Here is a 13,914-nt window from a genome sequence, read left to right as displayed (position 1 = left end):
CCGGTGATGCAGAACGGACTCTGACAGCTTCGGAGCCTTGATCCACCTCAGGGATCCCAGGTTCGCGGCTCGCGGCCGGGGGTGATTTCCACAAACACAGCGCCTCCTGTCGTGGAGAGGGAAAGCTGAATTTTCCCGCAGGCGCCTCCAGGGAGCACCGCCAGGCGATACTGGATTCCGCATGCATCCCACAGCCAGGAAGTTAGGTTCTTAGAGCCAAGGCCAAGATGGAAGGAGAGATGGCAGTTCGTCCAGCTCTCAGCCTCTCTCCATCTCAGTGGCCACATTGCAAGATACCTAACACATTTAGGAGGTGAGGTTCTAGTGTACCCAGATGCCAGCCAGTCACTTTCCCCGAGGTTTAAAAGCGAATCAGCAGGGTCGTGTTAGGTCTTTGACTTGGAAATGCATGCATGCATACATACATACATACATACTTTCATGCTGCTGTCTGGGAGTTGCTGGCCAGTCGGTAGCCAGGTCCAGCGGCTGCAGCCTGCTCTTTTCCAACCTCTTTTCCCAAATAGGCACCTACGCTATTGCAAACTGTGCTTTGCAAGGATTGCGCTGCTTGTTGGAGGAAACCAGGTCTGTCTTCAGCTCTGGGGAGGACGGGTGGACTTGGGGCAGGGTACCCACGAGGGCAGGCACATGGTAGCTCCTGGGGTGTCCCGGGTTAAGCTTGCCTGTGAACGGACAGGTCTGCGACAGCCCGGGGCGGTCCAGGTCGCGGGGAGGGCGGGCTCCTCAAGTGGAGGGAACCGCGGCAGTGAGGACGGTAGGGTGCGCGGGTACTCCAGGTGGCCGCCAGCGGAGGAAGCGGCCCCGCCCTTCCCGGAAGCTGCGCCTGCTGCACCCGTGGGGTCAGCTCCCGAGGCAGTCCCGCAGTACCTGGGCTGCACTCGGTCCTTCGACCACGCTGGGCTGCCTCAGCTTACACTTCCCAGCAAGATCTGGCTGGGAGCCCCTTCCTTAGATATTCTCCAGACAGGGAGAAGCAGAGAGCGACGACGGCGAAAGGTGGAAGGAAAGGCCGCGGGCTCGGGCCTCGGGCCCAGCCGGCGGCCTCTCGCAGCGACAGGGTCCTTCCCATTTAGCAGGACCGCAGGGTGGGCAGAGAGCAGGGCCCGGGCCGGTGGGGCTCTGCGGTGCCCACTCGAGTCTATCCAGGGCTTCCCTCTGTGGCTGTCCTTCGCCTGTTCCCTTTCCTTGCCTACCCTTCCCTGGACGGGGTTGTTGTCAGGTAGCGGCCCTAGCAGCCCAGCCATGCTTGGTGTGGAGTGGTCCGAGTTCCCCCGCGGGCCCCCACCCCTTCCCCAGATAAGAAGCTTAAGTCCTCCTTCTGCAGGGGAGAATCGGATCCAATGAAACTAAGACCTGTGGTCGTTAACGCGGTTCAAAGCCGACCCCAACTGGGACTCGGCTTAGCTTAGAAGTGAGGAAGGCCTGGGACGCTGGACACAAGGGGTCACACCTGCGTGTGCCTGGCCTTCGCAGTTGGATGTGTGCGCCGAGCTGGGGAAGGGGCCAGGGAGCCGCGAGATGGCTGTCCCCCGCGAGAGAGAAGCATGGGCGGGGCCAGGGTTCGAACTCCTTTCCTTCGCTGCCTTCCTTTTATTTTTCTTCCTTATACCTTCCTTCCTCTCTCCCTTCGTTCCATCATTAAATCTTTAAGGGATTAATTCACAACTCTGTAGTAGGTAGGGGCCCTGGGACCACTTGACGGACCTTTGCAGGCAGTTCTGTACAGAGTCCTATCCTGTAACCGGCCTCAACCCTGGCTGTGTGTGCATGTGCATGTGCATGTGCTTGTGTCTGTGTGTCTTTGTGTGTAAAAGCAACGCATAAACATAACCAGGGCTTTCCCTTATTTTATTGAAGCAAACAAAAACAGCTACTGGGTTTGTCTTTTCCCCTACTGCTGCCTGAGCGCCGCCGGGTTTCTGAGCTGCCCGGGGCGCGGACCTAGCTCACCCGCAGCCGGATGTCGGAGCCGGAGCTGCTCCCCACCCGGCCTCGCCCGCGGGCGACAAAACCGTCCCTCTGGCCGTGAGAGAGCATGGCCTTGCCAAAATCAACTCGCATTTTCATGTATTCAAATGAGAAAGATTGAGATGGGCACTTTCCCCTGCTGGGCAATCGACAGCGTTGGAAGGAAGAAGTGCCCCCTGGGGCCTCGTGGAAACGGGAACCAACCAACCTCGAGGCCCCGGAACCGATACGGCGTCCCCTCCAAGGCCTGGGTCCCCGCGAAAGCGCTCATCTCCCGATCTCTGTGGCCCCCGAGTTATTGACTGTTTTGTTCACACGGGTCAGCGCTTGTTGGAGGATGTGCTCAGCCCCAGCCAGTCCCTCCTCATCCAGCCCCTCCTGGGGAGCGCGGTGTCTGCTCTGTGCTGCTGAAAGGATCCTCAGGCTTTCCGGCTCTACTTTAAAAACTCTAGGACTAGGGTCCTAGGGGAGGGACTGGCAATGCACGCTTCACACAAAGAGTTGGAAAATTAGAGGGAAACGTGACACCTCTTTAGGTATCTGTTAGGGCGGAAAGGACCTGAGCAGCTGAGGTCCTACTGGGTGCCACAGACTTGGCAGGGTGCTTGGAGATCCTGGCGTTTCCCCACCTGCTGCTCCTGTGTGCAATATCTGGGAGACTGGAAACCTGGGCGAGGGTAGGTCAGGACCTCCATTCCTCTCCATCAGCAGAAGCCCACGTTAATGGAGAGCACTGATGGAAGCTGAGGAGCTTGGAAAAGTCAACTATTTCATCTCCTGCCTTAAAGCTGTAGCTTAAATCTAAATCCTTCCTGAAGGGTCGACCAGTGTTTAGCTTCTCCATCCTAGGCCAGCCAGCCCCCTCTAATCCACTCGCGCCCCTCCCCACACACACCCAGGAGCTTTCCCACGGTCTCTCAGTTGTCCCTGGTGGTTGAACTTTGGTTATTCATATGTGATTACCCTCAAATTACATAGCACTATTTAACAGGTGCTTTAATAACAATCATATGTCATATCCTACACTTAGAAAGAAAATAAAAATATATTCTGCCGGTAATTTTTCATTGTATCAGTTTTCTGACTTCCTCCCATATTTTGAAATTATGCTTTGGACTGTTTGACTAATTTACTGGCATGCCTAGAGGGAGGTTACCTTCATTACTTAAAATTAAAATTCGATTGGAGAGCACTGTTAGGTGGCTGTTTCTGGGACTTCCAGCAGCTATTCCAAGAGCTAACATCAGAGGAAAGTTTTGTTTTAAGAGTTGTGCATTTGCATGAAGTGTTTTGATTTTTCTTGTTCTGTGGACCACAGAGCAAAACTACTACTTAGCTTACCTTGCAGTGAGTTTACTTCTAAACTAAGCACTATGAAGCAGCCTCCTTGGCAGCATTTGCTTTTGCTGAGTTACTAGCAAGATTTTCAGGAACTCTGATTACTTTCTGAATGTTGTAATTTTGGATGCCTACCAGAATCACGGATCAAACTAAACAAATGCAGCAGCCACCACAGGACACTACCTGTGGTGAAAGCCCAGAGCAACCTCCTGGAGTCCCTGTTAAAACGTTTCAGCCTCCTAAGGTTCACACCTTGCTCTGGATGCCTTGCCATGTTTTTATCACACACTGACAGCAAATTCTATTTGTTTCTTTTTCATTTTTTCTCTCCCTTACTGGTCTAGTAGCTCCTTGAGGGCAGGCACTGCTGTGGTTCCTGCTGCCAGAGCAAAGCCTGTAGCATAGTAAACTTTCAATAAAGATTTGTTGAGTCAGTCAACTGACTAGCCCATCCCTGAGACTGGCCAGGTTAGCTTCAGTCAGGGAAGAATTCATGAGTCTAGACACTATATCCACCACATCCAAAGTCCCCAAGTGAGAGGATCTGAGGGACTTGATTCAGGTGCACTAGGAAAACAAAGGTTTTGTGGAATGAATGGGCCGATGGACTGAGTGAAGAATTGGATGGGAAAGATGCTCTGGCACAGCGGATAGGGTCTCAGACATCTGAGAACATTGAGCTTCCAACCCTGTTGGGTCTGGCTCTTCCCCTGTCAACCATGCCTGATTTTAACCAGTATTATCGGGTGGCATAACAAATAAATGCTCCCTTTCCTGGGCACCTGGACATGGGTGGAATCAGTTGCTCGCTTTGCCCATATCGGACAGTCAACGTGTGACCCAAAGTCAAATATTTCACTTTTCCTCGCTGTGAAAATGCAACAGCCACACCTGTCAATAGCAGATATTGACTAAAAGTTGAAGAACCCCATGAATTTTCCGTCAGGCAACACTTTTCACTAGGAGCTGGAAAGGAAACATCGGTGTTTAAATAATATGTTTAAATTGGCAAACAAATAAAGCCGAGCCCACGTTGTGAGAAGGAAAAAGCCTTGCACTAGAGCTCTTTATTAGTCCGAGCCTGCGCGCCCGGCTTAGAGCGCGCTGAATGTTCGTTCCGGCCCCTGCTGTGGGGGGCGCCTGGGGCTCTGCGCGCCTGCGGGGCGGGTTTTCGCACCGAGCGTCACAGAGGTGATCTTCCTCGGTGCCTGCCTCTTAGCTGGCCGCGGCGGAGACAGCGGACTTGAAACTACCAGGCATTGACCTTAATTGCCTCTCTGTCTTGTATCATAAGATATAGAGTGTTTTATTCTACATAAGATACAAAGTATTTTATTCTACACACTTTCCATGTGTAATGTAACGATTTCTTTAAAGGATCACCAATCTCAGAACCTGCAGTGTTATGGAAATGTAATAACTGGAGACCACTTCTGTTATTTTTTCATCCTTAAATTCTAATTGCCACGAAATAAAATGCAGGAGTTGGGGGAGACGTTACAAGAGTAAACATGCCTACCTCCTCTTCTGGGCTGCTATCGCTCGAGAAGCCACAAGGCTGTGCGGTCCTCCAGCCGCATCTGGTGTCCTCGATGTTCCTCCCACCCCCGCTCTCCCACCGGGCGGATGTGGGGTTCAGCCCTGGCTCCGATGCGGCGGAGGATCTGCACCCCAACCTTCCTGCTTTCAGGTCCTCTTCTCCAAGCTACACCTTACCCAGACCTCAGTCACCAAGGTCGGGGAGAGGTGGTCGGAACTTGGATCAAGCCTCACCTACCTTAGAGACTCAGGTTTCGAGTTTTAGCAGATCTGGTGTAGATTTGTTTTCTTTCAAATGCTTTCGAGGATGCAGTTGGTGGCGTGGATCCCACTCTTCTCGCGCCACTGGCCTCCTCCCGCCAAAATACCTTCCATTGTGAATTGCTGGTCTCCATTGACCTCCTCATGACCCTCCCCCTACACCCCCGCCAAGAAAAGTGGTTTCAATAAATAAAGCCCAGTGCTGGGGTTAAAGGTCAGTTTACACTGGAGCAGGAGCTTCACAAATTCCTGCAGGTGCTGGATGGGAATAAACCACCATCCCAAGAGATGACAGAGAGAGAGGAAGTGAAGACTACAGAAGCTGTGTGGAGATGCGGACCGGGCGTTAGGATTAGGGTGGGGCAGCATGGTTCTGACATTGGCCGCAATGCTGCCGACTTCTAATATGCTAGGGAACACAGCCAGGCCCTCTATGCGGCTGTTTCCTCTTTTCCCAAGTGAGGAGCTTGGACCCGATGCCGGGTTCTGGCAATCGTCAGTTGTAGAAACAAAGTCTGGAGTAGTGGCTGACATGAGAGTCAGCCCTGAAGACCTCACCCAGAGAAATGAGGAACCTGTGTGAACCTAAGAAGGAAACCGCTATGGTGGTTGTGGTGGTGGGTGGCTCAGCTCCAGAAGTGGTGAAGCGACTTTCCCGGAGGGGAGGAAGGCTCTGGGATAATTGATACCGCAAACATTTCCTTCCTTTTTGCTGAATATCCAGGTTTGTGGTCTGTTTTATGGTAAATTTAGGGCGAAAGGTTTCCTCTTTTTCACTGCCTGTCCTCTCCAAAGACAGCAGCAGCAGAAGAGGGAGACCAACCTGTCCTCCCAATTTCCAAGCCCAGGCAAAGCCTTCTCAGGGAGGCAAAGGCTCAGCACTCTGCACACTCCTCTGCCTAGGGCTGACAGGCTCAGGCTACTCGTGTCTGAGGTTGAAGATCTCTGAGACTTTTTCTCATTAGACAATGAGGCGTATTCCTTGCAATCGACAATGCAGTTGGACATGTTCAATGCAATTCTGGCTTGGAATCAGACATGGATTCCAATCCAGATACTGCAGGGGACTAGTTCTCCCTGAGCCTCAGTTTTCCCAGCTGTAAAACGGGCGTGGGAGTACCCACCTCATACCAGTTGAGTGTAGACTGAGTATGAAATAAGTGGTAACAAAAAGAGCCTTCACAGAATTCTGGGAGCCTGGGTGGTGCTGGATGCTGGGACATGTAGTGGCAGGTGCTGCTGACCAGGTGTGCCTCCTGTGCTTTGCCTTCTAGATCTTTTGCATGTTGTCACCATTCCTTCTCTGCATTGTCGCAGTTCCTCCAAGCTACAGTCCAGGAGGAGGAGGGAGCTCTCCCATGGGAACTGGACCTCCAGGGGGCGGAGTCTCAGGGTCCACCAGGACCCTGCCGGGAATTTCCTAATTTCCTTGACTGGCGGAGCCACTCTTCACCCAGTCAGTGATGGATGACAAAGGAAAAGCACCATCCGAAGGAATCCAGAGACAGCATCAAGCTCACATTAAGGACCTGCTGGGGGAAGGTGGTTCAAGGGGAGAGGAGATGAGAGGTCTTGAACCTCCTACCCTTTAGGTCCTGCTGAACCCACCTGGGGTAGCAGAACACATTGTCCTTTCCTCCCCCTAGGCGAGAGAGGGAAGATGCCTCCCCAAGAGTCTGCCTGTGCCTTTCCTGGGCTCCTGAGAGTATCGTCGGAGCCCGCCTGAATTTACTAGCTGGACTTGTAGGCATTGGGTGTCTGGGCATGCCTCTCTCAGAGACCCTGATCGTCACCCTGGCTGTGTGTATCTCAGGCAAACACAGGTTGTGGTTTGGATCTAGGAGGCACCCAGGAAGGAGAGGGGAGATGAGAAAGAGGAAGAAAATGAAGTCTGGGCTTCTGAGAGGCCAATCCATCCTCAGCACCTGAACTTGGGGAGAACTGAGATGAGAAAGCAAGACTCTTGATTTCACTTAGACACTTTCTCCTTCCTCCTCTGCCCTTCTCATGGACAGTTAGGACCACTTATAACTCATTTAGAGAAGTATACTTAGACATTTTCTAAAATCCTAAAAACTCAAGACGTCATTACATGAAGGAAGCTTTAGTTGCTGTCTTCAAAAATTATTTGATTTAAATTCCCTAAAACTTTCTTCCTGGGATTTGAAGTCCATCTGAAATGAAGCGAGCATGCTGGGCTTATGGTGTATGCTTCAAATATTAAAGACTTAAATGTTACCTCGCATGTGCAAGAAAGCTTAGTGGGATGCTAAAGTTTAATTAAGACAGACAATATAGTCTGTGAAAAGACCAAATCACAGAGGGGTTTCAGTGATTTGTCTGCTCAGATATAGCTATGTCTGCTCAAGTGAAGACCAGAAATTGATTAAACCCTCCTAGTGATGAAATTTGGAAGGGCTGCAGTTCAGTTGTGGATCCAGGACTCTTTCATGAGAAACGTCCCGCAAATTTTAGACAGAGTTTGGATGGGCTAAGAAAGTCCTGCATACCAGCTTCAGTAGGTTTCTGAATTCTGCTTCACTCAGTAATCAGAATCCAGGTGAATAAAATAAAATATTTCTTTCACTGGAAAACAGAAAAACAACACATCTTCAAAGCTTATTAATTTTTCTTGGATTGGTGTGTGGGTGAGTGAGTATGGGGGAAGTGGGATCATACACAGAAGTCTCAGGCACTGATCTCTGGCTAAATGCAGCTTCTGTTTTTACAGCTTACTTGGGAGAGCTGTTAGTTTTTCTAAGCATAAACCAGGCATTGGTTCTCTAAGTTCAATGTTTAGGCTACAAAGCACATACAACAGTCTTACATATCTACCTTCAGAAAAGGAATGGCTCTGACCTAAAACTCAGCAAAATCTCTAGTGTATTACCATAGCTGGAGAACATCTAAGCAAAGCCCTTTGGAGGTGTGACGTGTAAATGGAATGCTAAACATCAGCCACTACCTCCAAGAAAAATAAATCCTTAATTCCTGGCCAAGTACACCTGCTTTGGACCAGGCTTATTACTGTTATTTTTATCTTTTCTTTTTCAAATGGATAGTTTTATTCACAGGTTTTTTTTTTTTTCTTTCTGCTCAGTGCTTCCTATTTTTATCCTGCCTTAAGAATCCCGAGGTCATGCCCCAGTGACAGACTTCCAAGGTGCTCCAAAGGAGAGTGGTAGCTGACTTCCCAGGGGTCCATTCCTGAACTCCATAAGCTTAGATGTTAGAACCCCGTTGGAGTTTGGGATCTGGAGGGAAGCCTGGCAGATGTTAATTAGGTTACCATGGGGAAGGTAGGGTGAGTAGGTGCTTGAAGAAGGCTGGAGGTAATCAATGCCAGAGAAGACCCTAAGGTAATAGAAGCTGTCTCAATATGTTCATTTCTGTGGATCATTGGCAGTACAGGCAACTTTTGGTAGGGGACTCGGCTGGTTATTCTCTATTATGCTCTCCAGCTCCCCCCTTTGCCTAGTTCTCTATGGACCACATTACTTAGTCTTCCTTGCCTTTGGACTTACAAATGGGTTTGACCAATGGAGGACAACGGTGCAGGACTGAAGGGCAGGAGGGTAGAGTGGTAGGAGTACTTAGGCCTCCTGCTTTCTCCCTGCCTCACAGTGGTTTTGACCTTTACTTCCCATCTCTGTCTCTACAGTCCCATCAGCAGCTCATCTTCCACAGCTTCAGCTCTCACCAGTCTCTGTTAAAACCTCCTTTTCCCCCCTTGCCCCTTCAGATCAAAAGTATTAATACCTTCCTAATATTGCTAGACCTTGAGTGATTAATTTTCTCTTGTTAATTTCCTTTAATCCCACCTTCAAATTTTTTCCCCCAGGAAAACTCTTTCGAGTGTACCATCTGTTTTCCTTGGGGCCTTGACTGATGAGGAGAGGAACAAGGATTCGTGGAAGTGAGGTATGGTGTCTTCAGTTCTTTCCAGTTCATCCTCATCCTGTAACTCATCAAAAGGCTCTACTCCTTCCCTGTCACCATCTTGGAGTACAGCCATGAAGGCTCCAGGATTTCTGTGGTGGCTGGTTTCTACAGGAAAGGTTGCCTATGGGTCTAGCAGGAAAGCATACTCTGAGTTTATTTGCATTACATTTGCCATTTTAATTTGCTGATTTGCATTTGACATAATCGTTAAAGTAACTGATGCTAAAATAAAATATTGATAGTATCAAGTTTGTTTGGCCTTCAGTGAACTGAGCTTTGCTATAAATCAAGGACTGAGACTTTTGCTACTGGTGAGTTGTGTTAATAGAAGCAGACACTAAACTAAGTCCAGTGACCCAGGGGCTCGTGGGAAATGTCCTTGTGTGTTCCCCAAAGCCTCAGCATCTTTGGCTCCTCATCTCTAGAACATTAAGTCTAGAGCTCAGTCCTTTTCAGGTCTGTGTCTGGCAACAACTCAGTCTTGACTAGTGCTAAACCAGTGACATTATTTAGGTGTGACCATCAATGAGAATTCTATGTGCCAACATTGTGCTAGATACTAAAGATACTAAACTGAAGACAAGATTCTGCCTTCCAAAGATTAAAACAATGTTCCAATATTATTATTTGAAAATTTTGCATACTTCTATGTAGGAAACGTTCATAAAAGTGGAATTTCTGGGTTAAAATACATGCAAGTATTTAGTCTTTTTTTTTTCTTTTTCTTTTTTTTTAAGACAGGGTCCTGCTCTGTTTCCCAGGCTGGAGTGCAGTGATGCAATCATAGCTCACTGCAGCCTTGGATTCCTGGGCTCCAACAGTCCTCCTACCTCAGCCCCAAAGTAGCTAGGATTACAGGTGTGTGCCACCATGCCCGGCTAATTATTAAAATTTTCTTGTAGAAGTGGAGTCTTGTTATGTTGCTCAGAATGGTATATTTAAGCCTTTTGAGACATTTTGCTATATGACATCTAGCAGGATGCCCCCAGAAATCTGTGAGTAATCCTGTTTCCTCACTCCCATGCACACACTCTATTACTAACTTTGTAATTTGATTGATGAAAACTGCAAAACATTGTTTTAATTTGTATTTATGAGATTAGTCGAGTTGAATATTCTTATATTTCTATTGGCCATAATATTTCTTCTTTTGGGAACTGCCATTCACACCTTCTTCATTAGCCAACTGAAAATTTGGAGTGTCTACTTCACATCCACAGAATACTAGTCCCATGTCTGCTATAAGTGTAGTAAAATTTTTACCAGGTTTTTATTTGCATTTTAATTTTATTTTTTAATGCATAATGCAGGTGTTTCAAAAATTGGTATTTTTATTTATAGCTTCTGCCTTTTATGGTTTAGTGCTTACAAGTTTTTGTTGTTGTTGTTGTTGTTTGAGACAGGATCTTGCTGTGGCACCGAGACTGGAGTTCAGTGATAAGATCCTGGCTCACTGCAGCCTCAACTTCCTGGGCCTAAGCAATCCTCCTACCCCAGCCTCCCAAGTAAATGAGACTATAGGTTCACACCACCATACCTGGCTAATTTTTTTTGCCAGGTGAGACAGGGTTTCACCATGTTGCACAGGCTGGTCTTGAACTCCTGGTCTCAGGTGATTCTACTGGCCTTGGCCTTCCAAAGTGCTGGAATTACAGATGTGAGCCACCAGTGCTTACAAGCCTTATCTACACAAAATCAAAATCTTTCATCCAGTTGGAACTTATTTTGTGCACAATATGAAGTAAAGACATGATTTTAATATTTATTTCCCAAGTATATAAACCTTTAGGTGCGCCCTAATTGTGAGGAGACTCAAATTCTCTTTGGAGAACTGTGTTTGGACTTTGTTCTGTGGTGATACATCAAAGGTGTGGGAGCTGGAAAGTCACACTGGCCGTGCTTTCACTCATGTTGTAGTGAACTACAGGGGGTTTCAAAGCTGGGTGGCAAGAGGACTGGTAGGTGGTGGTGGGAAAGTGGCAAAAGCTAGAGGAAATCATAGTGTTTCAATGACTGCTGAATGATTTTACGCTGCTCTTTTGAGTCTAATTGCCCTCTCTTTAAGATAGTACTAGAAGTATTAACATTTCCATATGAAGTCATTACAACATCAACACGTTTGAAATACCTTTAACTCAATAACTAACTCCTCCCCTCCCACTCCTTCTGTCTCCCACTTTCACCTTTTAAAAATGAAACTAGATCTGCCAGGCACAGTGGCTCACGCCTGTAACACCAGGCACTTTGGGAGGCAGAGGTGAGAGGATTCCTTGAGCCCAAAAACTCAAGTCTGGGCAGCGTAGAGACCCCTGTCTCTAACATATATAAAATTAGCTGGGCATCCTGGTACACTCCTGTAGTTCCAGCTACTTGGGAGACTGAGGCAGGAGGATTGCTTGAGCCTGGGAAGGCGGCAGTGAGCCGTGTTTGCTCCACTGCCCACCAGCCTGGGTGACAGAGTGAGACCGTGTCTCGATTAATCAATCAATCAATCAATCAATCAACTAGACCTAGAACAGAGATTCCTACCACAGGATTACTAGTAGGGGACCTCAGGTGAATTCTTTAATTCACCTGTACAATCTCTTATCTGTACAATGAAGATGGTAATACTACCTAGCTCATGGATTGTATTATCCTATGATATGGATCCCTGTGTCCTTAGTTACTGTTTTTTGATTACATAAAGTATTAATGAACAATATTTATTTGTCATTTAAATTGTTTCCTGACTATATGATATACATGTTTCAAGGTTATATTAATTTGAATATTTTTTCAGTTTAGGAACATGGCATGTATATTATTTTTGTGCACTTTTCGCGATGGTACCATGAACAATTAGTCACTTCACAAGCACTTTGGCTGCTTGCTTACTATTTTGATTAGCAGGGAAAAGTAATTTACTTGTGGCCTGAAGGGGCTGCCCATACAGAGTGCACACAGGGCAGTGAGATGTGATGTAAATGCAGTAAAATCGCAGGGTTGGCAGATCTTCTTCTGTAAAATGCTTCTCATCTTGAGAGCATTCAGCAACCATTTTTGAACGCATTGTGTTAGGGAATGAAATAACAGACCTTAGAAGTTGGATTATGATCTCCATTTTACAGACGAACATGCAGAAACCCAGAGAGGAAAAGCTACTGGCCCACATGGTAAAGCTGTGTGTCCCACCCTGGCTTTGTCTGTCTCTAGAGCAGGAGCTTCCTTCTGGAGGCTTGAGGATGCATCAGTCACCAAAGCAAGGCTGTTCAGAGGCCCCTCTCTAGGGAACTGTGCAGCACAAGACTTTTATCTTGGACTTCTGGGAAACACGTTGCCCTCTTCCAGCACAGATCTTAGGGAGGATCTCTAGAACGTTTATTTCTTATTTTGACTATTCATCACAACAAACTCCAGTACATTTTATCTGCCATTCTCCCACATCATTTTTTAGTTGCCTGAATTTGGAGAGAAGTGTTGGTATAGAGGAATAGAAAATACACATGTGCGGGCCTGCTAAGTGTACTGAGCAAAGCACATTCATCTACACTATATTATCTAATTGGTTTTTCTTTTTGAGCTTTTAAAAAATGGTGAGATATTACACAAGAAAATGAACACAATGGAAAACAATGGTTTATCACAAAGAGAAAATCTGAGAAGCCATCACCAAGGTTAAAAAGTAGAATGTTGCTAGCATCCCGACTGCCCTGGTACTGCCTGCCCACTCACCATCACCGTCCCACTCCCAAGATGGCTACTCTCTGGACTTCTATGGTTATTACTTTCTTCTGTTTATTTGTAATATACCAGCTGAGCCTACGTTCATAAGCACCACAGTTTTTGAACTTTGTGTGATGAAATCATACAGTAGGTACCCCTCGGTGTCCAGCTTCTTCGCTCAACATTATGTTTGTGAGACGTTCATCTGTGTTGCTCCCCAAAGCTGACGGTTTAAGTCTCGGGGTCCAGTATTATTCTTTAAAACGTAGAAAGAGCAAGAGTGTTAAGTAAGCAGTTGGTTAAGTTCTGCAAAAGTTGCCAATCCAGGCGGCTTCAGTCCAGGACGCTCTTCCGGAGCAGTGTCTTTTAGCGCCCGGAGAAGTGAGGCCTGGGTTTGGCGTCCAAGTCCGAGGCTGCCCTGGAGCGGGTCCCGCAAGGCGGGTGTACTTGAGGTGGGCGCCACGGTGCTGTGGGCTCCTAGAGGGCTGAGGCGCGGGAGAGGCGGGGCCGGGGAGGGCGCGCGGTTAGTTGCTGGGAGACGGAACGCGTCCTTTCTTCTGTGGAGCCAGTCGAGCCCTCCCAGCCCCTCGACACCGGAAGGGCCTGTTGGACACTGGCCGAGCGGCGGGGCCAATCTGACCGCCACCTGAATGGCAGCTGAGGCGCCATCGAGGCCGGGTGAGAGGAGGACGCGGCCTGGGGCGCGGTGACTTTGTGCGGGCGCTTTGAGAAGGAGAGGTGCGTTGTTTGGGCGGAGCGGTTGTCCCCTCTGTTCCGCGTCGCTAATCCGTTGTGGCAGGTTCACCCCGGCAGAAATCAGGGTAGAAGGGGCTGGAGCACTGGGGCTGGAGTTTGGGCTGCCTTTCGTGGGAGAATGCGCACGGGATGAAGAGGAGCTGGGAGGATTGAGAACCTGGTGGAAAGGAGAGGTAGGTGCACGACGCCAGACCGGGCTGTGGGGACAGGAGAAAAAGAGGCTAGGAAGGAGAAAGAGGGGGATTCAAAGAGACGTCGGGAGGTGAAAGGTCACAGTGGAGGTACTTTAATTTCCATCTACCTGACCTCTGCTGTCCCTTTATAGGGCAGCTTGTTTTGAGTAAACCTTAACCACCATTAGGTGACTGCTCCCACTAG

General features: G+C 48.2%; 1 protein-coding gene across 1 annotated transcript in view; it reads left to right on the top strand.

Moving 5' to 3' along the window:
• The window catches only part of TTC6 (tetratricopeptide repeat domain 6), a 217,135-nt gene that overhangs the window by 2,011 nt on the left and 201,210 nt on the right, over positions 1 to 13,914 (top strand). Inside the window, exon 2 of the mRNA XM_023189672.2 lies at positions 8,975 to 9,054. Coding sequence (XP_023045440.1) covers positions 9,022 to 9,054 — 33 coding nt within the window. The 5' untranslated portion in view covers positions 8,975 to 9,021. The remainder of the gene's footprint in view (positions 1 to 8,974; positions 9,055 to 13,914) is intronic.

This window comes from Piliocolobus tephrosceles, chromosome 6 (assembly GCF_002776525.5).
Source record: "Piliocolobus tephrosceles isolate RC106 chromosome 6, ASM277652v3, whole genome shotgun sequence".
Classification (NCBI taxonomy): domain Eukaryota; kingdom Metazoa; phylum Chordata; class Mammalia; order Primates; family Cercopithecidae; genus Piliocolobus; species Piliocolobus tephrosceles.
This window is presented reverse-complemented; position numbering and strand designations above follow the sequence as displayed.